General features: G+C 40.0%; 1 protein-coding gene across 3 annotated transcripts in view; it reads left to right on the top strand.

Moving 5' to 3' along the window:
• Positions 1–26,471, top strand: part of TWSG1 (twisted gastrulation BMP signaling modulator 1) — a 38,642-nt gene extending 12,171 nt beyond the window's left edge. For 2 of the 3 annotated variants that reach the window (XM_075213296.1, XM_075213295.1), the window contains exons 4-5: positions 5,897–6,169; positions 24,712–26,471. In XM_075213296.1, coding sequence (XP_075069397.1) covers positions 5,897–6,169; positions 24,712–24,893 — 455 coding nt within the window. In that variant the 3' untranslated portion in view covers positions 24,894–26,471. The remainder of the gene's footprint in view (positions 1–5,896; positions 6,170–24,711) is intronic. The other variant, XM_075213297.1, reaches the window with a different exon arrangement.
• The last annotated feature ends 224 nt before the right edge of the window (positions 26,472–26,695 follow it).

Raw genomic sequence — 26,695 nt, 5'->3', positions numbered from 1 at the left:
GTTGATAACCTTATACGTTAGTAGAAGAATTGTATATTGGATTCGTTGAAAAGCAGGCAACCAATGTAGTGACTCAGCAGATGTAAAACGATTTGCAAGGATGGTACAGCACAGCTCCCATATCTACCCTGACATAGGAGCAGAACCTGGGATTTCAAACTGGTCAAAAAGCTGATTATGTTGTTTCTGTGATATTACTGCCCCTGTATATAAACCAACCAATCTACGCAGTGCATTTTCACAGCAAGACTGCAAAGCCCACACTTAACCTCTCCTGTTTAGTTGGATCACTCGCCTCCTAATATGGTGAATATATTTAGTTAAATATAAACACTATTGGCAATAATACCCTAGTATTTCATGTATATTACTCAGCTCTATATTATACAACAGTTGTTCTATATTAAAGTTAAATAGTGACTTTACTTGCTCTTTATTTCATTAACCTTAATACTCTTTTCACATATTTATAAACTTTGCTTGAGGATGGTAAGCCGTGATTGTCAAAAACACAGTGAAAGCTATTCTAGAGATTCATTTTACCTATATACATAAGTGTGCTGAGTAACACAGAAAAGTTAATCAGGAGTTATCCATTCAATGTGGAAAGTACGGTCATTGAAATCAGTGGACCAAGTACTATTAATAAAACAAGGAAAGAAATGGTTGGTGAAACTGGAAATTGGGCAGTGTTAGTGTTAAGGATTTTGTGAAGGAAATACATACAAGAAATGTTTGATTTTCCAGTCAGTCAGCCCCTTTGCACATCTACAGGTGAAACATTATGTCAATTCCCTCCCTAAACCTGACATAACTAGGTCCCTGACTGCCCTAATCTCTCTGTGCATAATCCTCTCCCAAAAAGCATTGTTTCTATGCTCTAAAACCTACCCATCACCACCAAACAAGCTGTTGTACCAAGATATGAAACCATTTGGGAAACTGACTTGGGCAGGCTGCTAGAGGACGACACTTGGACCACTGTTAGGGGGACAGCCTCTAAATCCTTAATCAATTATTAAAGTAATTCTATTGTTTTCAAATAAGCATTGCATAGGCGATTGTATTGTTTCCAACGCACAAAGTGGTTTATTTTAGCAGATGTAAATATTTAACAGTTCAATACATTATTATATTATGATACAGTACAGTACAGCCAATACCAAAAGATATACATACCGCTGCGTTCGCATGCGCTCGCACTGCGGCCCCACGGTATCAGTGGCCAGTAGTTCACCCTTGAATACTGTGGTCAGAGTAGACTGAAGACTGGGAGCGCAGCTATGATTATATGTACATTCAGTGTTACAGAGAGAACAATGCAGATGACGTGGCTTGCTTCTATAGGTCCAGACTTCGGGTGGGTCCAGGGTAAACAGGTCATAGGCTAGTTCAAACAACCCCCTCAAAGGCTGAGGTCAACATTCCAGATGAATCTCCCGCCCAGAAACCAGTTACAACAAGTCCATTAGCATTTTACAGTCTGATATCAATCTGACAAGATATTGCCTAACATCAATAACAAGAGTATGCAATCTATTCGGCGATGGAACCGGACAGCTGCTGATGAATAGGGGAATAAAATGATATCAGACATGACATATTTCCTATAACATGAACCTTAAATAACACTGAAGTGTAATATATAAACTAATAATAAACTAAATGCTATCTGCTCATAAATTACTGTATAATGGAACCAATATGAATTATATAAATAACTAAATGTTGTAATGCGAGTGTGTACGTGCGTATTTTGCAGTGCGATCGCGGCATACGGAGTGCAATCGGCCAATAAAACAATATTAACCAATATACTTTCGTTCATCCAGTTATACGACTTCGACACTCTTCTCTTGTCAAAGAAAACTCCTAGAAAGTATTTTATAGGTGGTACCTGGTCTTTACAAACTTAAAGAAAATCTTTGATACTGCATCTGACCAGTGCTGGAGAGGCTGTGGTGAGATGGGAACCTTTCTCCATATCTGATGGCCCAGCCCTAAGCTTGTTCAGTTTTGGGACAGTCATGTTACTAGAGTCTCCATTTCTAAATGCCCATTTCTAAATGCCCATTTCCTTCTTGACTTTCCCCTGGATAGACTGGATACATACACTGATAAACCTTTCATGCAGATCTTCAATGTGGCCAGATGCTTGATGGCAAAGCACTGTAAATGTCCAGATCCCCCTTCCAGACAACAGCTCCTCAATATAATCTGCTTCTTGGCGTCCATGGGAAAAATGTCTGCATATTTAAATAAGTCTCACGAGTATACCCAAATTTAGTGCAATAGGTTCATTTATAACAGTCGGCCTACCCAAAGAAACCCATCCCATCATCACCATTTATTTATATAGCGCCACTAATTCCACAGCACTGTACAGAGAACTCATTCACATCAGTCCCTGCCCCATTGGAGCTTACAGTCTAAATTACCGAACGAACACACACACACACACACACACACACACACACACACACACACACACACACACACACGTTTTAGATTTAGTTGTGGTCACAACTACAGGTACTCAAACCGGCTGCAATTACTGTAGATTTTATAAACTGTTCTAAAATTCAAAATTTAGGCAAAATTTCTTATTTTAAATTGTTGACCGAATTTAGCTAGGTTTTTTTTTTGTTTGTTTTTTTCTAAATTGAGCCTATTTGCACATGAACTTTTTACCACAAATTCAAATCGGGGACTGTTGGTGACTGTACTGTGAATATGTTCATGGCCATCAAATCAGTGAAATTCAATCGACGTTTGACATTTTGGACCATTTCTAGCCACGCACTTTGTCACTATACACTTTGTGCTAAGCTTTGATTTGTAAATATCATTGCTGCTGTTGTGCTTCCCCTCTAGTATATGATCATGCAACAGAATTGCGAAATGGGCGCTGGCCCCTGTATTGTAGGATCATGTTACTTTCTTTGCTTAGTGTTTTTCACGAATTATAAATAGGCGTTTAAAAGAAATTTATGTAAAATATGTAAATTTAAAGCAATACTTTATATTTAAAGTTGTATGTAAAGAGGCCAAGGGGTAGATTGATCAAACATTCTAAAAAGGAAAAGCCCATAGCAACCAATCAAGTTCTAGCTATCATTTGTCTAGTCCATTCTTGAGAATTATAGCTAAAGTTTCTTTTCTAGAAGGTTTGATACATCTACCCCCTAGTCTACATTTTATGGTTACGTTACTGCAGTTGCACCTGTTTTGTGGCTGTTAATTTTCTCCATTCGTTGTCACAATACTGCAAACAATAGGTAGCTGTATTGTCACTAATTAGCCCATAGTGCTGTCTATAGTTAGGTAGACCACCACACTAAAGAACCTTAATGCAATTTTGGAACTTGCCAAATGCCCAGATGTCACGCTCACATGTGCGGCTAAACTTGAAATTGATTCTAGTGCTCGGGTCAGCCCATGTGGTGGACTATTGGTGATTCAGAATCAATAATCCCGATGAGAGGAACATTAGCTTGAAATGTTACTGTTTCAACATTTGTATTGGATATTGTTCTATATGTAATAAGACAGTTTTGATCAATGTGCTGTAAGATTTAAAGTAATGTCTTTCCTATAATTATGATGCCACCTGTATACAACAGCAGCAGGCACCCACGTGCCCTATGTACCGGTAGTTATCTGTAGACATTGGGCGCATTTATAAACTTCATTTAACTGAAGCTCACATTTAGGAAGTGAGTGTGTGTGTCTGTGTGTGTCTGTGTGTGTCTGTGTGTGTCTGTGTGTGTCTGTGTGTGTGTGTATATATATATTATATAAAATCGGTGGTAGTCACTAACGCGACTATCACTGCACTGACAACAACTTACCCGACTTCATAAGACAGGATCCGGGAAAGCAGGGAGCCGCCGAATGGACGAAGTAGAAGGGTTGGTGTTAAATATTGTCCATTCCGCAGCTCCCTGCTTTACTCATTTAACACCCCTAAGAATAGTATACTCCAAGAAAGTCACATGAATTTCTGTCTGCCGGCTTCTGCATTGTTCACGATTGTGACAAGTAGTGATTTGAAACCTGTGCTGTTAACATACTATTGCGATTCCCGGATTCTGCTTTCTAAAGTCGGGTAACTCGTTGTTGCTGTAGTAGTAGTCGGAGACACATACCCAACCCATGTGGATAGATAGATGAATATTATACCTATCTATCTCGCCACTCCCCATTTTGGTTCCAGATCCGTTTAGGTATAGCCGCCTGCAATATTTGGAAGTACTCTTCACTGCTGTTAACCTGCCAAAAAAAATTCCATTTTTATTCTATCTCTTAATAACTCTCAACAGCTGAAAACAGGCAGTGATAATTAGGATTCTGTAAGTATTAATATTCCCCAGTCAGTCTAGTTCATGCAAATGACATGACTTCTCATCTGAAATTGATGTTCAGTTGGGTCAGCTTTACCAGGTGCTGACAAATTAAAATTCAGAGCTACATATTTATTGTTGATTTTGTTATATTGATAAATATGAATAAAGATTTGGCAAGGTGGTCAAAGGCCTACTTAAATTGAGGATAACATCATTGTAAAACTTTTACAGCTTAAAGTCTTTGTCTTTAGACAAAGATGTCTATGAAATCAAGATTATTCTTAATGGCGTCAACTAAAATTCTATCTCTATTATAAAGATGAGTGGAGATAATGGGCACACCTTTAACATACTATAGCGAATATCAAAGGAGTCCAAAGCATAGCTATTTGTATGAATCCATGCAGAAATACTTGTATACATACTTGCAGGAAAGATTGCCACGCTCCAGAAAACATGCTTTGGACAAACATGTATTTTTCGACATCAAGTGATGACGTAAAGGCTGGAATGTTGTGATCATGACGTACTGAGACAGGGATATTACTCTTCTAGTGTTAGTGAGTCAGGCTTTGTAAACAAATCCCACTTAATCAGCATTCATTAAAATACCAAAGCTGAAAGCTAGGATGTTTAGCATACATTAAGTCCACATTGATCTGTCCAGTACCTGGATCAGAATGTGAAGTCTTTCCTTTCCTAAACACAATCATAATCAATCAACCGTTAAAGTGTAAAAATAGAAAAATAAATCTAGTTAGAAAATTAAGTTCAAGGTGAAAACAAAACACCATGGGCCCCAGCTCCACATGCAAGTAAATACTTGACTAAGTATTAAATATACATTATATGGCATACTACACTCTGCATGTACACGTAGTTCTCCGCATAATGTATGTCTGACTGTGTGCTTCCACATGCGCCTCACTCCACATCCTGGGTCACATTATGCGGTCCCCTTTATACATTATGCTGCCCCACATGTGCTGAAGGAAGGAGGGACCCACACGGACAGACCAGAGCCCTCATTTCACATGGCAGATAACAAAACAAGAAAGAAAAAGTAAAACTGGAAATAAATGGGGGGGGGGTAAAAAGTCCTAATAAGTCATTAATCCATTTCTAAATTGACAGAGTATTAACAAAAAAGTAGGGCCTCATGAGGTGTAAATTGGGAAGGAACAGTGGAATCTAACCTATTTACCTGTGAGCTGGAGAACTCATTTACTTATTCCATAATCCAGATTGACAGGATGCCAGTATTTGGTTTGTTTTTTTTATTTGTTGAAACATTGCTGTGTTTCGCCAAACAGTTACACCTTAGTGCTGCATCTCATAAGTATAAATAATATGTGTATGCTACAGAAAGGTGAGACACTGAAATTTATCCTGTTACATATAATATCTGTTCCCATTGTATATAAGGTTTGGCTCACTTTTCAGTGTTTTCAAAACAAGTATTCACGTTTTTAAATCTTGTTAATGTTTTCAAATGTAACAAACAAGTAATATCACCCAGAAATAAGATTGATATTTATTTTTTTCTTTAGGAATGTGCAATCCAAGGAACTACAGTGACACTCCCCCAACTTCCAAGAGTACTGTTGAAGAACTTCATGAGCCCATTCCATCCTTGTTCCGGGCACTGACAGAGGGAGAGAGCCTTAACCAGCTTAACTGGAATATTGTGTCCTTCCCTGTGGTAGAGGAGCTCTCTCATCATGAAAATCTGGTCTCCTTCTTGGACACAGTAAATCAGCAGCAACACCAGAATGTGTCTGTCCCTCAAAGTGGCGTCCATGTGTCACACACCGGTGAGAAAGGTATTTCAAGGAAGTGTTATGATGTCTTAAGAATTTTGTTTTGTTTAATTTTAAACTGTTTTTTGTTATTTGCAGAAATATATTTTACATATATTTTTGTTGGTAAGTGCATATTTACATGATGGAAGGCTCTGTCTAACGCAAGAGGATTTTTCATTTATTGGTGGTTTTTATTGTATATTTAAGCGTTTTATTGTATATTTAAATGCGTACCCCCCTCTTCAGATAACTTTAAAGAAGCACTAGACCCAAAAATCTAATTTTAAACTAAACAAAAAATGTTAGTTTTCTGTGCAGCACAAATAGTTTAGTTAAAATAAATAAAAAGATAAAGTAAATTCAAAACAAAAAACTGTCATATATGCCTTAACCACTCCCTGATGGTTATAAAAGTTCCATGGCACATTTCTTTTCAGCCTGGCAAGCCAGTGTCTGTGCCCATCTCTGTGAACAACCTAATCACAGACAGCTTGATTGGAAACATGAGCCCCACAGATAGCCATCGTGGACCCTCAGTGGGTTGACCAAATTGTGCATCCAAGGGAAGTAGGACACAACTCCTTGAAGTTACGTTATCCTTTAAGCTTTTTGGCTCGTGATGGGGTCCTCTGTCTCATTTTAGCTATTAGCAAGAAGCAAATTAGATCCAGGCATGGACATGGTGAATGGATCCATTAATAATTTTGAGTAAACTGTAAATTCATAATTGGGTTCTTGTACACGAATGCAGAAGAGGACAAAAAGTGCGGGAAAAAAAGTGAATAAAATAGAAAAGGCAAATAAAGAGAATCCACATACACTTGTGAGCCCCAAGAGAAAGGTAGCTTCCATGAAAAGCCATCGCCATCGTAGCAGTTGTTTGCAGGCAGGTGAAATGCTGTATAGTAAATGGATAGGTATTTTGATACATTGATAACGCAATTGATGCCAATGCATTTTGAGGTGAATATATAACTCCTTTAGGTATATCTTTCTCTTGAACAGCATTGACCAATAATTATTTAGATGTACACTCTTTTGTTCCAATTATCTGTCTTCCATGGCAAACATTTGGCTGTCTTTTCATTGAGTCTTTATTTTGTCTTCAAATACAACAATGCAAACCGGAACGGGCAAAAACATGGGTACATAAAGGTAGCTATTGACCCTGAGATTCAGCAAATAAAATAATATCACAATGATATTAGTAGTATGTGAATAACTGTTAATAATAATAGTGAGTGTATTAATAACTGTGTAATTTTCATGATATGATTATTTGTGCACTGGACGCTTGTATCCTCTGTATTGCTCTGTCTATGTTGTCACCAGAAGAAACCTGGAAAAATTGTAGATGGGAATATAGTTTTTATTATGCGAAGAGTAGAATAGTTTAAGGTAATGGAGGGAAGAATAGAAAGTTGTAATGATGAACAGATCCAAATGGTTTGTTAGAGCTATCCTGCAACTACCACTAGTGTACTGAGTCTAAACATTACATGATAAATGTGTTCTAAAAAAATGTGTGTATAATAGTTTTGCGTGTTTTTGTTTTGTTTAAATGATTCAGCACTACAGATAAGCAGATGTCACATAAACCAATGACATTGTGAAGGTCAGTCATGCTAATTATATTAGTAAGCTGACCCTTCCAAAATAAGTAATTGTCTAATACATCACCAGTCTACATATTTACATTTTCCCACTACTGACAGATTGCTTCCAATGATTTTCCGGTAAGAGCCGTCGGTGTGCCAGCATAAGCTGGGATGTGCTCTTTCCTGTACTCTGTGTACACCACAACAGTTTTTACAAGAGATTTTAGTTTTACTTAGCAAAAGGGTGATAGCTGGGGTCTGGACACATCAAGGGCATGTGCCAAAATCTCACAATTCTCAAATAGGGATTGTTGAGAGGTAAGATGTTGCAACGGATGGAGGGGCATGCATGCTAGCGGAAAATCATTAGTGACTCTAATGAAGTGGACCCAGAATATTTTATACTTGCAATAAATCCCTTTCTCTGATTCCATCTGGGGGACACTGCTACCATGGGTTTGTAGTTGGAGTGTGGAGTTGGCACTTAACTAGTTAATTTTGTGGCTGCTGACAGACTCCTCCCCTCCTGCAACCCCCTGTAGCTAGTCGGTGTATTCTAAAGCCCTCAAGGAAAGGGTGTCGAACAGTCAAGAAGCGAAGAACAGAAGGGAGGGAACGCAGTGTTCCCCAGATGAAATCAGAGAAAGGGATTTGTCCTAAGTATAAAAATCCTCTATCTGGGAGACACTGCTACCATGGGGACGTACCAAAGCATCCCCCCTAAGGGAGGGACCGTCCTGGAAGCCCAGCTTGTGCGCTACGGCCGAAACTAGCATCTGAGGATGCGAACCCACTGAACTGATAAAATTTGGTGAATGTGTGGACCTAGAACCAATAGCTGATCGGTCGAGGCCCCACTACGCGCAGCATAGGAAGCCCCCACAGCCCTGGTGGAGTGTGCCGTAATGTGGGTAGGCACAGTCCGGTCAGCCTTAAGATAAACATGTTTTATTGTAAAGGTAAGCCATCTGGCAATGGTTTGCTTGGGGTTTAATTAGGGCAAAGAGAGTCCATATGTTGGATATCCAAAGTCCTTTGGACATAAATACGTAACGCCCTAACCACATCTAAAAATTCTAAGGAAGAACCTGCAGAAGCATCCTGGAATACTGGAACCACTATTTTCTGATTAATGTGAAATCCAGAAACTACTTTTGGTTGAAAGGAAGGGACAGTCTGATGCACCGCCTTGTCGTCATGGAGGGTTCAAAAGGAGGTTCCTGAAGCATAGATAATGCCAAGTTCAGATCCCAGGGTGCCGTTGGAGGAACAAAGGGAGGTTGATTGTGCAGGACCCCCTGCAAAAAAATACAGACTTTCGGAAGGTATGCCAGATGCCTCTGAAAGAAGTTGGAAAGGGCAGAGACCTGAAACTTTAAGGATCCCAGGCTGAGCCCTACATCAACACCATTTTGAAGAAACCCTAGCAGCCAGGGCAAATGAAATTTACTTGTATTGTGTGCCCTGTCTTCACACCATTTAATGTAAATGCGCCAGATTCTATGGTAAATATGGGCTGACACTTGCTTTCCAGCCCATAACAGGGTATTCACCACTCTGGAGGAAAACCCTTTTGACCGCCAGAGGCTGGCTTCAACAGCCATGCCGTCAAAGCCAACCAAGGCAGGTCCTGATTTTGAAAAGGACCCTGCAGAAGGAGGTCATTGTGAAGAGGCAGACAAAGTCCTTGTCCTACTGCCATGCAAAGGATGTCTGCATGCCATACCCTGCGGGACCAATGGGTAGCTATCAGTATAACTGGGAGTTCTCCCTGCTTGACCCTCCATAGTACTCGGGGTAGCATTGGAATGGGAGGGAAAAGATACCCTAGCCGAAAATTCCAGTGCATTGTCATTATGTCCACTGCCAGCGGGTCCCTTGCTCTTGCACAGAACCTGGGAAGTTGCCGATTTTTGTCTCTGGGTGCCATAAGATCCAGATCCGAAGGCCCCACTTCCGGACTAACATCTGAAATACCTTTGGGTGGAGGGACAATTCCCCTGGCATTGCTGTGTGACGATTTAGGAAGTCTGCTTCCCAATTTAGAATGCCTGGAATGAATACGACTGACAGATGGGACAAACTGTTCTGCCCAAGCAAATATCTGGGCTGATATGGCCCAATGCCCTTGGACTCCTTGTCCCCTCCCCTGTTTGACATATGCCACTGCCGTGGCATTGTCCGATTGTAATCACACTGGGAATCCCTGAATTGGCGATGAAGCCTCTTTGAGAGCCATTAACTCCAGAATATTTATTGGAAGGGAACTTTCTTGTTCCCACCAAAGACTCTGAAGGTGCAAATGTATCGTCACTGCATCCCAGCCCTTTAGACTGGCATCCGTTATTAAGATGATCCAGGAGCACGGGGCAAAGGATCTGCCCATGTTTAGGTATTCTTGACTCTTCCACCACCTGAGAGATAGACGAGCCTCTGGGGACAACAGTAAACTCTGGTGCTCCAAGTGGAGAGATGAACTTGACCACTTTTTTAGGAGATTCCCCTGGAAGCATCTTGAGTGAAACCTTGCATAGGGAATTGTCTCTAAGGTCGAGACCATCTTGCCCAGTCACCTCATGCAAAGAAGCATGGAAGGTTTGTGACTGTCTATGACCCTGGTCACTAGGTCTTGTACCGAGCAAACCTTGTGCTGTGGAAGGAACATTTTCTGCCTTTTGGTGTCCATTATGAGACTTGAGAAAATCATCCTCTGGACTGGTATTAACTGAGACCTCTGGGCATTTATCAACCAACCATGAAGTTGCAGGGTCTCTATAGTGAGGTGTAAATGCTGATGAAGAAGCTGATCTGAGGGGGCTTTGATCAGCAAGTTGTCGAGTTAGGGCACTATGCTCACCCCCATAGAACGGAGGCGGGAAGCCATTACTGCCATGATTTTTGTAAATACTCTGGGCACTGTGGCCAAGCCAAGAGGGAGCGCCCTTAGTTGGTAATGGGTCGCTTCTACCATGAAGGGGAGCAATCAATGGTTGGTGCCCTTACCAGATAGGCACATGAAGATATGTGTCCTGAATATCTATGGAAACCAGGAATTCTCCCCCCTCCAATCCATTTATCACTGAACAAAGAGACTCCATTCGAAACCTGTCTATTCTCAGGAGTAGATTTAGAGACTTTAACTTCAAAATGGGACATAAAGAACCATCCGGCTTGGAGACCAGAAAAAGATTTGAATAGAATCCCTGGCGTTTCTGATTCTCTGGGACCAGGCAGATTACTCCCGCTAAAAAGAGAATCTACACAGTGCAATATCGCTTGCCATGTGTTCTGGTTGAGGGGCAAAGAAGTTGTAAAATACCGATGAGGGGCTTGACATAAAAGATCTAGGATATCTCCCCTTGCCATGATTCCCTTGGATCTGGAGAGGATTTCATCCACTGTTCTGTGAACAGTCGCAGACGCCCTCCACTCCCACGGCCGTGAGGAGAGGAGGGTGTGAGTCGGACTGCCAGTTTTGCTGGGAGTCTGGCCTGGCGTCTACTGCCAATTGAGGACCTTCCAAAGCTCTCTTGGATTCCCCACATCAGCTTCCCAGGACCTAAGCTAGAGGGTTCTTCTAGCTGCCACCGCAGCAGCTGACCTACCATGAAGCCTCTTTCAGGTGTATAGCCAGGGGAAAAAGATCTGAATCCTGTAATGCCTCTGCCAGTCGGTCAACCCAAGTTTTCATTGCCACCGGAGTATCCACTCTAGGAACTTGTTCCCAGCGTACAATGTCATCTGGCTATAATGGGTACAGGGACAAAAACCTATGTGGAACCACTCTTGCTATCTTGGCTGTGACAAGGTCGATTATGCAATCTCCCTTAATTATGAAGAGGGGGGAAAATTAACCATGGGGTTTTTTAACCTTCTTGAACAACCCCTGGTTAACTGGTTTAGGCTCGTCCATGTCCACAAGGTCTATCGCCCGCTGTACTGCCAGAACTAGATCCTCCATGCCCTGGTTTCTGTTTGTCATGCAAGTCTAAGACCTGTGTCTGGAAATCTGACTCGTCCAGAAGTTCCCCGTCCTCTTCTGATGCCTCGGAGTCAGAGACAGAGAAGAGAGCATGGCTCACTCTGTCTTTTTGTTTCTAGACCCTGATAGTGCTGGGTTGTCTAAATAACGGCTTAATTTATCTATACCACTAACAAAGGCACTGGACCAGGCCGGTTCCCCCTGGGAAAGCCCTGAAGGAGTTAGAGGATGGAAGACCACTTGAACCTAACCCTGTATTCTCCTCTTGTTGGGACAGTGTTGCTGTCTGGGCTACCTCTACTAACGAGGTAGAGGGGTGTTCAGCCACTGAGGTTTCTCTCCAGTGGTTCAAAAGCTACACCAGAGAATCCACTGACTGTTGTAAAAACATTGCCTACCTTGGTTCCTCCATGGCTATAGGAACCGAAACCTGCGACTGCGCTGCCTTAGACCCCGCCTCATAGCCCACGCAGAGGGCCCCCGGGTCCTGTTGTCCCACAGATAATTTTATTTTACATTTTGAACAATTATAAAACTTGGCCTATAAAAATAAAGAGCAGAAAAAGAAAAGACAGCCCAACTCCTTGAGCACTTAGACTACACCGACTAGCTACAGGGGGTTGCAGGAGGGAGGAGTCTGCCAGCAGCCACAAAATTAACTAGATAAGTGCCAACTCCACACTCCAACTACAACCCCATGGTAGCAGTGTCCCCAGATAGGATGAAGGAGAAAACACTGTGCTGTAATAGTAGTGTAGTGTAAGCCATTTGCTGCACTTCTTACTTTGTATAGAACTGTGTCTATTCCATTCAAGGCGATGCAAAAAGACTACTGTGATTGGTTGGTAAGTGGTGACAGCCATTACTCTTGTGTATTGGCCAATGTCACGTTTACCTGGAGTTTAGTGCACTTTGATTAATTGGAGCACCAGTCCAACCAGTGAGAGATGACTGTTTCCCAACCAATCACAGCACTTGATCATCTGTGCACTGATTGGAAGCAATATTTGGTATATGACAGACATGGACTACAGTAAATCTGGAGGATTACTACTGAGTTTCAGTACTATGTATGGGCTGTCTTTATTTGGTGTCCACCTACTGGTGTACTGTACTGTACAGAATGTGGTGCCAGTGCCTTGGCTTGTGTGATGTGCTGAGGTTTTTGTGCACTGCACGTAGGCCATTCAAACCAGATTTATTAGGCCTTGTGTACCCCAGTCCAACACTGTGCAAATATTCCCAATATGTGACATACCCTATAGTTATCTTCCAATTACTGATCGTATCTAAACCTATTTTAATAATGAAATATAATACACCCTTTCTATCTTGAATTGTTGGTCAGATAATGACTATTAGTATTTTATGTGCTCCCTTTTTCATATACAATTTATATAATCTTTTAAACCCTGAATTGGTTTTGCAATCCTAAAATATGACTTGCTCCAGTATTGATCTCTTTCCAAAATACTAGAGCCCCAAATTATCATATTACGTGGTAGAATACAGGGGTGAAACAGTGGAGCCAATTCAATTCGGCTGTGTTATTCTAGGAATAACGTGGCCTACGCACTATTACAGATTTTTGCTCTCTGGGCCACAAGTAAAAATCCAGGTTGAATCGGCCCCAGGGTGTTGCAGGCTCTCCTCATGCTCTGACGGTGTGAGGTTTTTGATTAGATAAAGGATGCAGTCCTTCCAGTAAGAGTGAGTAAAGCACACGGCAGACATTGGGGAATCTGCCAGATCCCAAGGAATTCCAGGCCACAGATAGGTTATTATGTGATATTGTGATAATATAGAATTTGCCTTTATGGAAAAAGCCTATATCACACACGGTGGGATCCTTATTTTATCTATCCAAAAGACTTCTGCAATGAGAACGTCTGCTTTTTTTATTTTCACAGAAGTCCTGTTTTAGTATAACGGCTTAACAAGAAAAACTAGATCTAAAACCAGCCGGCAAGATATTTCTCTCACAATCACCATAGCTTTAGCTCTGAATAAATTTTCTGTGCTTGTATAATTTCAGCAAGGAATCCCAGGTGTAGCAATCCTAAAAGCATTAACATTTTTAAATATTTATTTGTCGCTGTTTAGTGATTGGAAACCAGGTGCATAGTTTTGCGCTGATCATTCTGTCATTTACACTTTATATTTAACGTGTCATGTATGCTGATTTCAAAAATGATTATCTTCTTTACATTTGATAACTTTAAAAATTTGTATGATGCAAATCTGGTAAAGGATGACTTCAGTTTTGAGGGGAGTTCAGCAACCAAAATAATTACACTGATACTGGGGCTTCCCCGAAACCTGTTAGAGTTCAGCGATGCTCCCCTGCTAAGGCGGGCTTTTCTTTAAACAGGCAGTGTGTTGTCAGTGCACCTTCATATGAATGGGAAGTTGTTGAGGAGGGGCATTAAAACACAGCTACCAGTTTTAAGACCGGGAAACGTCAGAAGCAATGAAAGCATCACTCCCCTATTGTATATCTAATGACCTCCTGAAAAAAAGGGATGCTGGACCCCAAATAAAGAGTAACAAAAATATTTGAACAGAGTAGTTCTTTTAATAGGACTGGTCACCTCAACAGGTCCTGATTAAGGGTTCTGTCCGCCCTAGGCTAATACATCCGTAGCGCCCCCTAACCCCCCCATGTATAGGTGTATAGTAATATTCCTGAGTAAATCTGAATGTTGGAGGATACTCCTGAATATTTATAGGCAGATTTTGTCGTTCTCTCTTACCTGTTCTTGATCTTCTCTCTTGCTTTTTCTTACAGCTTTTTTTGTCTTCTAGTGTCTTCTAGCTGACCTCTGGAAAGTTGGGTTCCTGTTTTAAAAATGCAAAATTGTATTATAATGCAAAATGTTGATGCTGCTCTATTTTTTTTAAAAAAAACCCTCAGCCATTTTCATTACCGCAACCCCCCCCTTCCGCAGCCATTTTCATTACCTTAACCCACCCCACGCAGATATTTTCATTACCTCACCCCCTAACCCCCCCCCCCCCGCAGCTATTTTACTTAGCTTCCCAATGCAGCCAATGTGCCCCCTGCAGAAATTTTCCTTATTTCTCACCCAGCATCCATTCCCCATCCCTGAGCTATTTTCCTTACCTCGCCCATGCAGCCAATGCCCGCCCATCAACAATTTTCCTTACTTCTACCCTGCATCCATCACTCCCCCTTCCCCCCCCTTTCCCCTTGCAGCTATTTTACTCTTTTCCTCATTATGGTAATAGTGGGCGTAATTACCGTTGATACAGTACCTTTAACGCTGGCTTTCTGCTTGCAGCTCAGGGAGCTGCGAACTGAAATCCGGGTTAGAATTAATGTAATAACATATACTTTTAATGGCGCGTTACTTTTGCGAGTAAAGTGGCTAATTCAATATGCCTCTATGTATGTCAAAACTTTGTATTTATTATTCTCTGCCAAGACAAATTTACAAGTTTAGTTCCTTTACCAGGCGAACCTTGGTCAACTTATGCTCGTCTGTTTACTCCCTGGGCTCATCATAGCTGCTTTCTGATGGCCTATTTACACCATCACATGACTTGCAGATCTAACCCCATTTAGATAGTGGTAAGATAAAAGTTATATTAAAAAGAAACCAATACACAAAATACACATGTTATGGACCACAAACCTAATACAGTTTACATACTTAGAGTTCCCAAAAAACGTGAGAAGTTGCAGGATAAATTCACTATTTTTGCATTCTATTACTTGTGGTAAAATAGCAAAGGGGAATAGTTTGATGCATGATTGTGCATGCCTGTGATTATGTTTATTTTGCAAATGCACATAATTTTAAAACTAGACCTGTTTAGTACACATTTTAAACACCTAGTTTAGTAGGCATTTTATATATTACATTGTGTTTGCAGGATACTTTTCATTATAATATTTGTACTAACATTTGCTGGAGCATAGAGTTAAAGTATCATGTCTCCAGTTCTATATTCTATACTTATATTTATGTCTAACTTTAGCAAATGTGTGTGTCCGTCTGCAGTGAATTTTGGAGTCTGTAGTACATGTTGTATTGTTTTATATAGAAAAATATGAAAATTGGCACAGCCAACAGAAATGTAAAATGTTGGAAGATCTCTGGCATCAAAACGATTAATTTTACAATGTATAATGAATTTGTCACAAAATAATACAAATAACAAACAGACTTTAAAGTGCACAAAATGTATTTTGTGACACCCCCTCTCCCTTCTTTTTTTCCCACTAGTCTGCAACTGATAATAAGTTTTTGTTTGGTTCAAAAATGTGACTATATTCTATTTGATAGACACAGCGGGTTTTAAGTTTCAAAATTGAGTTAGTTACTAAATCTTTCTTTATAATTTGTTTTGACATTCTCTATAAAATATGTATCTTTATATTTGCAGCTACAGATTTCAGTATACTGTTTATTACATTTGCTTTACAAAATTGATTTTGATGGTTTAAAAATAATTTTTGCGTCTCGACTCCCAATTTAAAAGAAAAAAGTGAGTCAGTTGTGTTATCGACCTCTATATTTTTTTCCTAATGTTTTTTTATTTTTGTGGCCAAATTGCACCTTATAGTAGTGGAAGCCGAACTGTCTCTCTTCTTTACCTCAAATCTTTTAATCATGCTGGTTAATTAGAAAATGATTAAGGTGTTACTCATGACGTACTTATATATTTATTGGACAGTCCACCCTACATCATTTGTCATTGATTTTTAGTTCATAACCAGCAAAGATAGTTGGAATGTTTTCTATAGCATTTATATAAATTTTGGTGTTTTTTTTCCAACTTGACTTCACCAGTCACCAGTGAGCAGCAAACTCCACCTTTAACATAAATTTTGTATATACTACCAATTTATCTTGCATGTATCGACAGATGCCTCTTACAATGCATTTTACTATAAGTGCTTTAAATTGAGGGTTCTTTCTATTTATTTTTTACTCTAGGACCTTCTTTTCTTTAATCCTGAACATGTTTCACAGCAGGAAACTTGGAACTTAACAATTTTTAACTTTAGAGGCAATAGGCAGATGTATCATGTTAATGTAATGTATTAGAGAAGTAGTCTTTTGATCTTTGGTAAAGAGCACATAAAAATCCAGAGGGCAGGAAACATATTTGTAATTCCTACGGTTTAGGAATGTATGATCACACGGAGCTACTGAACATAAAAACTGACCGTTTAGCAGATCATATGTAAAAACTATTTGGATGATATGTGTCTTCGTTTACGCATGTGTTGATGGACGACGTAGCTCTGTGCAAGTTGTTTGTGTTTTACTTAGATATAGATGACCAACTAAACTTGGTCTTCATTGTCATCAACATTTAGTTATATAGCACCAGCAGATTCAATAGTGCTTTACAATTGGATCTTGGGGGAGGGGGGGGGGTTCAGTTGGCTTCAATTCAAATTTTCGCCATGCATAACCGCGATTGCATTTCATCTTTTGCTTCTAAAACATGATTCTTAGAGGGGAAGTCAATTGGCAACGTTACTCTCGAAAGTACTGCAAACTATTACCATTCATTCAGTAATTTTAACCTGGATTTCAAAAATCAGCATTACAAATTGGCGTAGTAATAGTAAAATCACGCACTACTGCCGCAGTAACGATAAAAATGCGCACCATTACCGTAGTAACAGTAATAGTGTGCAGTACTTTCGAGAGTAACGTGGCCAATTGAATTCCCCTCTAAGAATCATATGTTCTAGAAGCAAAAGGTGAAATGTAACCGTGGTTAGGGATGACGAAAAATATTTCATGATGCGTTTTTTCTTTTAATCAGATGGGCAACTATGCTTTGTACACCATGAGTACAGGTAAGATCTTGCTGCTTTGCACAGCTTCTTAAATTGAATAGGTTAAAGAGTTAAAAGATTTTTAGGCTTCATGTCCACTGGTGCAAATGTTGTGAGTATAACGCCAGTGCAGCACACTGGGTCTGTAAATGGAAATCGTTTCCAATGACCACATACCCAATTGCAATATTACCTCCCGAACGTGAATCAAAATGCACTTGCAGCATGTGAAATGTGTTTGCATACAACATGCTGTTTCACTGCTTTTGGAACTTGCATTTTTAAATAAACTCGTGCCAGAGGCTGGCAGACTTTAGCCGGGGGGGGGGGGGGGGCGCAAGCACATAGTTCTAGTCCATAAGTAGCCGCCCATCCCAAGGATTAGTCTCGGTGTAATAAATACTTATCAATATAAAAAGAGACTATTCAGTGTTGCTAACCCCAGCGATACTTTATTATAAATAATACAACAATATACAATAAAACAAATAATGCAACAAAAAGCAAGCCTCACTTTATATAGCATTTAATTTTATGTTCCTTCTCCCTACAGCCCCTTTTTTTTCTTTTAACACACACAGTTGGCTGATTACAATGGGAAATATCAATCGCACTATAGCAATAGATTATATAATAATGTTCTATTACAGTACTTAACAAGGAGCTGATTTCCAAATGCAAAAAGCCCATTTGTTTTAAAAACCTGATGGTTTTTGCCAGCAAAAGTGATTGTTTTTGTTTTGCACTATATACCAATAGGATTATTTGTTTTAGGGTTAACCTAAAACAAATATGAGGGGTGCTACTGGGAGGAGGAGCAGAGCACTAGGTGTCAATCTGACACCCTTGGACAGAGCTGGATTAAGGCTCTCGGGGGGCCCGGGGTACTTTAGACAGGGGGGCCGCTATGATGTAACATAGTTATCGTTTTAGACAAAGGCCATACTGTGTGCACGCAGCTCTGCCTTCTGCAGTACAGTGTGAAGCAAGACATACCTCCCAACTGTCCTTGTAGTCAGACCAAATCCTGACTAAGAGAGACAGTTGCCCAAATTTGGGACTGCTCCCCAGATTCAGGATCATTGGCAGACTGTCCTGCTCTCTCCTACCTGTTCTTGTCACATTCACCACCTGTGGCTGCTGGTGTATTTAGATCAGTTGCTGCTTGTCTGGATTTTGGAATTTCGGGGCCCTATTTTGAAAATTAAATTGGTACATGAAATTAAGAAACAATATAATTAGGCTTCCCTTCAGCCCCAAAATTAAAATAATAGTATTCACATTTGATAAATAGATCAATTTCCCTTCAACCAGCCCTGACATTAATTTAAATAGCATACCCATTTAATAAATAAATTTCCTTCCCTTCAAACAGCCCCAGCAATAAATTAAATAATGTTTGTGTTTAATAAATATAACTATTTTCCACAACCATCCCAGGCATTAAATAATTCATAATCACATTTAATAAGTAGACCTCATTTTTCCCAAATAGCCCCACAATCAATTAATAGCTCCCAAACCATCCCAGCATTAAATTAAAGGTTCAGTAACCCCATCTTAAATTCATAGGCCCCAGTATTAAATTAAATTGCCCCACCATCAACTCACAAATAAAACAGCACCCAATAATTTGGCCCCAGCTGTGTGTGTGTGCGCCCAGCCCACCTCTGCCTCAACTGAATTGAATCTCCCCCTTCGTGTGGTTGCAGACCTGGTCTTCTGAATACCTTACACTGATACTAATCCAATCAATTTAAATCTGTCTCCAATTGGCCACAAGCTGTGGTACCAGGCTAATGTCCCAAGATGACAGGCAATATTGCAATATTTTTGTCCAACAGTAAATAAATGGACGTTAATACGGAGTTAGATAAGATGTATTGATGTTACTGCATGAGCCTCGTTTAGAACATTGTCTTAATCAGTGTGGAACAAAATCCTTTCATTTATTGTTTAATAATAAGAAAATAATGCACAGGTGCAAGTATTTCCATTTGAACATAAGCCATCGCTAATAATTCAAGGTGAGCATAAAGGGAAGCCGATCTAGCTTTTCATGGCCTTTCTGTTCTGCTTGGGTGTCGGACATTTTATAATGCATGCCAATGCATTTTTTTGCTCTTTGGGCTAGCATTGCTAAACCCTTAAGTATCAGTATTCATACACTATGACGGCGGTTCCCAAACTGCGCGCCGCGCTCCCAGGGGTGCCGCGGCGCTGTCACTGGGGTGCCACGGGCCAAGCATTAAAAAAAAAAAAAGAGCACAGAAACTTACCAATCCGCCGGGACCCAGAAGCTTTATCTCTCCCGCAGCAGTCACTGAATATCGACGTCAGTGACAGCTGCGGGAGAGAGGAGTCTGCTGGGTCCCGGCGCCGGGCGGATTGGTAAGTTTATGTGCTCTTTCTTTTTTTTTTTCTATGGCTGGCGCGTGGCAGAGGAGTGAGAGGGAGCGTGACAGCGGGGCACAATGGGACAGGAGTGGGGCAGGGGAGGGTGACAGCGGGGCACAACGGGACAGGAGTGTAACAGGGGCAGGGGAGGGTGACAGCGGGGCACAACGGGACAGGAGTGTAACAGGGGCAGGGGAGGGTGACAGTGGGGCACAACGGGACAGGAGTGTAACAGGGGCAGGGGAGGGTGACAGCGGGGCACAACGGGACAGGAGTGTAACAGGGGCAGGGGAGGGTGACAGGGGCGCCCAATGGGACAGAGGAGTGTGACAGGGGCGCCCAATGGGACAGAGGAGTGTAACAGGGGCAGAGGAGGGTAACAGCGTGCCTGGATGCAGAGGGGCATTTTTGCATACAACTAAATAAGTATTTCTGTCCTGACCTAAATACTTATTACAATTTTTTGACCCAACTACTTCAAAATAATTATTGAGCAGTCCTGTTTTAGAAGGGGTGCCTTGAAAAAATTTGGAGACTCTAAGGGTGCCGCGAACTGCAAAAGTTTGGGAACCACTGCACTGAGGCAGTGTTTCCTTTGAGAAGCTAGTGTTTACTTTATGACTAATGGCTATTATGCTGGATTTATCTTCTCTCTACCAAGTCTGACCTCCTTGAGTTTGGCTGTGCAGCTGTGTCCTTTCCGGACGTCCTAATATAACCCAGTGTCTAAATCTAAACTAGGACTCCGGAGGTGACGTAGTTGAACAAACATTTCAGAAGTGTCGGGAGAGAACTTCCTTCAGAATGGGTGCTGGAGAAGGAAAACGAAATGTTTTTATTAGGGAAACTGTTAAAATGTATACTGCACATCCATTCTTTTTGTTTTCTAAATCTATTCATAAGCTCAGCGTGCTGTGTGTCAGCCACCCACAGTATTTATGGTTTGCCAAGTGACTTGGCTTGGGTCTTGTCATATTTTCCAGTCACTATTTTATATTTAATTGCTATGCTGTTTTTTTTGTTGGTTTTTTTTATTTTTTTTATTTTTGCTTCCAAGTCACCTCACACCCTTATTTTTCATATGAATGGTGTTAGTGACTAGCTGGCAAACTATTCTGCTTTTATAAGGCTTAAAGGGGAAGTGTTGGTCACAAAAACTGTTTTGTGTAGAACATCATCTCTGCTATGTTGGATGTTGGCATTGACATTTTTGGGTTGTAGCTTTGTTTTTCTGGATTTTGACTAGTTTAATTATGCAGCCAAACGTTATTAGGAAGCCAATATATACTGCTAGAAAAGTAGAATTTTTGCTTTCGCCGTTATCTCTCTTATGCAGTGCCTCCACCTTAGTCAGACTAACGTCTTGGGTAATGTCCCGGAAACCTTCAACACCAGGGGGAGACTGAGGAAACCACCTGCCCACCTCCTATCTATGACCTCAGATACACAAATCAAATAGTGGCACTTCAGGCTGGTCTTTAGAAGCCGCACCGGAAAGTTTATTTCTAAAACGTGGGTTATATAATTACAAAAGAGGACACACTCAGTTCAAAAATATTCAACACTGACAAAAACAGATCCACAATACATTACTAAAAGGCAGGGTATTATTTTGTAATATATCTTTCATTTATTAAAATGCTAAAGATTTTTTAATAACTGGTGTTGGTCTGTTTTTAATTTTATGGAACAATTGTGGTTAGATATATTTTATACTATAGAGTGCCTCACGTTCTCCCCCCTTCTAGGCCTTGTTAAACGAAGAGGTACTTCAGGCCCATTTAGCGGTTTGTTCACCAACTAAACACTAGTTATAGAACCGTATATCATGCTCTAATTGCACAGACAGTATTCACTAAACAGAAGCTGCTGACTCTCTTTTTAAATTTGTTCATACATTGAAATCTAAATCGTGCATTAAGACTGTAATGCGGTAATGTCCAAACTTTTTATATTCGGTAGTATCAGAGGTGTAAATCCTTGCTTGCTTGGTCCAAGACTTTAGGAATATATAGATATAAATATAGACATATAGTATGCAAATCAGATCAATAAACAAATAACACAGCTCACTGGAATTACTGGGCTTGGCAGAGCATAAAAAACAGCAGCAATAACACAACTTGTGTAATCTTTCCTCCTGAAAGATATATATTTCTCACAGATATAACATCCAATTCTCACCTCTCACTTAATATTTCTCAAAATGGAGGTAGGAGAAAGGAGCCACCATTTTGTTTGCATCAGCTTCTATTAGCTATGATGATGAAACTTCACTACTTTCTTCTAGAGTGTATCACACTTTAATCTTGCAGTTTACTCACTGAATCACTTGTCATTTTACATTTAGCAAGGTATTTCGCCTAAATATATCAGTCCCAAACTCCTTGCTATTACGCTTGAAACTAAAACACAGTCCTGCATAAGGGTTTTAGATCCATATCTTTGGGTCTCCCTACCAGTTCCCTGTCTTACTGTTAGGACTAATAGCTATTTAGATGAACTTCACTCTAGAGCAGTAAAAGCTAATCAATGGTAGCCGTAGTGCAGATTGGAGGGCAACCGGAATACAGGAATCAAATACCAGGGACAGGCCATAGGTCGTGGGTCAGTAGCAAACAGAGCCACTGAGGGAGAGGCAGAGGTCAGGGACAATTGGCAATCATGCAGGGTCCACAACAAGCCAAAGGTTACAATAGGAATTGAGTCAATAGTTCAGAGTATCCACAGGAACAGCAAAATGGGCAGCACACATGACGCTATAACCGACAGGGAGGTTAAGCCCTTCCTCCCTGGCTAGTTCTTGAATATAAGAACTAGCCAATCAGGAGTTGGGACCCTAATGTGGATAATTGGCTCCCAGGAGATGCCTAATTAATATATACTATTTGTGCACACGCCCAGCTGCTACAGATGCTGGGATTTGGCGCTGATTGAGAAAGCGTCCCAGCTGTTGCTCTAGTGACAGCCGGAACGGGAAAACTGGAAGTGACGTAGCAGCTGTTGCTGGGACAGAAGACCGGTGTGAGACGCGGCTTTCAACACTTATTAAACTGTAGCCACAAATCTCAGTCCAGCAAATAGATAATTCAATAAATAATCAGAACTTGGCCCACAGTTCTCCAACTGTCACATTCAGCACAGCTCCTCTCTGCAATGATGTCTGTCAGTCTGACCCACCCTTCTCCAAATGACCTTCCCTTCACACTTCTTCTCCTCTACTCTCATTGACTGGGACTCTTGAGTAATGAACCCAATTCCTGGTTCCACAGTGCACCTTTCTCCAATTCTCCCTCTCTTAATGGCTGTCTCCTGGCTCCCAAGGTCTCTTACAAAGCCTCCTCTCGGCTCTCTAGATCCTCCTCTTCCTGCATTCCCACCCCTGCCAGCCTCTGCGTGTCTCTCTGAGCTCTGTCCCGTAAGGGTAGATTTGAGAAATGTACAGAGATCTGAATGTGGTAGTTTATTTTATTTAACACCTGTATATGTTTTTGATATGTTATTTGTATAATCTTTTTATTGAAAAGAAGAATAAACAAACACAGCATAGAGGTATCATATACATCTAGAGGTCAAAGAACTCCATACAGTGTAGATTGTAAACGCAGTTACAAACAAACGTATTTTGGGGGAAGGGGAAGGATGGGGAGGGGGAATTTAGATCCTCAAAATAGTGCCGCAGCCAATTAGCAAAAATTATGTAATGGGAAAGATGAGATGTAGTCGTGAAATAGTGTAATAGTGTAATCATTAGAGTTGGCCCATAACTCAAACGTGCAAGCCGACCCAGAAGTGACCAAAGACCAAACAAAATCCCAATTCTATTTCGAACTCGCCCCTCACAAAATGACCAGTGACCGGGACAGTTGAGTCTTTGAATGCCAACCAGCTAGTCCAGGTGGAAACATAGTTTCTAGAACGGTCCGTACTGGAGAAGGAGAGATCATCAATCACCATATAAAAATCAATTCTTACTATCCACTCAAGGGAAGGGGGGACAGAGGATCTCTCCAGTGGAAAGGAATCACAGCTTTAGCTGCATTAAGATGTTTGAGAAGTGATTTCTTGTATCTGGATACCGGAATACTTGTGTGGTTAAGCAGCCAAAAATTCGGACCAGATGGAACTGGGCAAGTCATAATTTTTTCAGATGTTTCTTTTACTTTAAGCCAAAAAGGAGAGAATTTGTGGCAATTCCTCCAAATATGTAAAAACAACCCAATCTCAGATGCACACCTCCAGCAGCTCTTCTAGTAGTTTGGTCCAGGAAACACAGCTCAAGGTGCTTTCCAGGTGGGACAGGTGCAATTTATTTATTTTTACACCCCCCCCCCCCCCCCCCACCTTCCAAAGCCATTTTAAACCACTATTGAAATACAAGCTGACCAGTCCCATTTATAGAGCCTCCCACATAAGACAACACCTTGCTAGCCTCCTCTTCTCCAGCCCTTAAAAGGGGAACCAGACCTCATAACCCCCTCCTTACTGCTAACAAACACAGGGTTTGTTTCCATTGGAGAATTTAATTTCAGATTTATATATGGACATTTTATTAATATATTTTTTATATTACTATTAATTATTATTGTTCAGCTATCATCAAGTTGGATAGTCTCTTATGTCTAGAGTATAGTTCTTAAAATATGTCCCTGGAAATTGTATTGAAATTGTCATCTAATAGGATCTCACAATACAGCCTTTCTTTTTGTGTCAGACATGTTGTTCTTTCCTTTTTCATTACCCCTCTGTTTTTTTGTTTTTGCAGAGCACATGTGCACAGTAGTGTACTTTGATGACTGCATGTCTATCCATCAGTGCAAGGTTTCCTGCGAGTCTATGGGAGCATCCAAATACCGGTGGTTTCACAATGCGTGCTGTGAATGTGTTGGCCCAGAATGCATCGATTATGGCAGCAAAACCGTGAAGTGTATGAACTGCATGTTTTGAGGTTGATCTCTAGACCATCACAGCAACAGTACTTTCACTGCTCACTGTATAGAACTCCTTTCGTTCCACTAAAATATGATCTATTCTGGAAACTAGTAAATTGCCATTGTCTTGAGCAGTGAAACAATTAAAGAAGAGGGATATCAACTACTACGTAAAAAAAATAATAATCCAATTTTGAGCAAATGTGTTTTGTTTTCCTTATATGCCAAATTTATGTAAATGTTTTAGATTGTGGATTAGCGTTTCAGTTTCACAGAATGTATTTTTATAAACATGTAAAATTTAAGTTTTATATTATAGTTTAGAATATCTATGCCATTTTTTAAATGTAAATTTTTTTTGGCGGGCTCCCACATCACCTGCTAAATAGAGAAAAGGCAATAGAATTCCTGTAATGGTATGCTTGATGGTACCAAGGATATTGTGAGTTCCATATGTTTACTTGTTCTATTGCAATACTGCTAGTAATGGTTATTTTTCTATTGGAAAGTTTTTGGGGTTTTTTTTTATTGAAAAAAAAAAAAGTGTATTCTATATCTTTTCTGTCATTATCCTCTTTATTCTGAGGAATGTCTTTTTATTTTATTTTATTTTTTTATATATAATTTCTTGCACTTTCAGCCAATGTTCCAAAATGTTGCCATAAATCAGTGTTGACTGCTTTCTCTATCCAATTATGTATTTTAAGTTTTCTAGTTCGTGCACAGAGAAACTTGCGTTCTTAAGCCAAAATAACAGTATGACTGCATTAAAAAATCAATGCAGCAAAACATTCATTCATTTGGGTACAAAAAAACAATAAGGCTAGCGTGTATTTTAATTAATGTAGACATATCAATCTTTACTTTATTTTTCTATATTTAATCAAACCTGTATTTGACTTTTTTTGTTCTGTTTTACATTTTTATAAGACTGTCCTATGAATAGATAAACCCTTTTCACAAATAATATATTTTTCATGCCCATGCTAGGAAATTGTCTATTTTTAGTCTTCCCAATGCATAACAGTAAAAAATGCTGCACTTTACCTGTGTTTCATGATGATTTTGCCATTGGGGAACTGTTCTGTTGTCTTCAGCATGTAAACCCAGAAGAGTCAATATGGCAGCTCCCACTCATGAAAGCGGGGGGGACATTTGTGCAGAATAATGTGTGTCTGTGTTATGCAGATGGGAAAACTAATTCTACTTTATAAATTGTTTGGGGGACACTTATTTAAAAAAAAAAAAAAAAAAGTGCAGTCACCCATAGCAGCAGCTAATGACTTTCTAATTATTATTTTGCTAGTACTGTTTACAAACAAAAGCAAATGTTTGGTTGCAGTAAAACATGTTCCCAGATACCTGTGTACCAGTTGTGTGCTTGTATTTTTAGTTCTGTTTTTAGCAGAAACCATGTATGAAAACTCATTTTCTAAAAGGCCAAAATATGTAGACTTTGGTCACCTCACCCCTATAGGCCTTTTTCAAGTTGCACACTGTTTTTCTTGTCAAATTGGTTTTATTCCCACAGCAAAATATGTAACATGTCACTTTTTGATGAATTTTTGTACATAAATTTTGTAAACTATGAAAATGTTGCTGTTATTTATTATGATGATAATCTCCATAGGATCTGATGTCTAAAACAAAATTATGTGGGATAATACAAACCCTTTTAGTGTGAATAATTATAAAGATACTTGTGTTGTGTTGTAGTACTGGTCTGTAAGTGCAGTGGCTGGTTGGAGAAAGGACTCATGCACTTTTATATAATTGCTACAATTTTAAATCAAGAAAAATACAGAGTGTTAAAAGATG

This window comes from Mixophyes fleayi, chromosome 5, assembly GCF_038048845.1.
Source record: "Mixophyes fleayi isolate aMixFle1 chromosome 5, aMixFle1.hap1, whole genome shotgun sequence".
Lineage (NCBI taxonomy): Eukaryota > Metazoa > Chordata > Amphibia > Anura > Limnodynastidae > Mixophyes > Mixophyes fleayi.
This window is presented reverse-complemented; position numbering and strand designations above follow the sequence as displayed.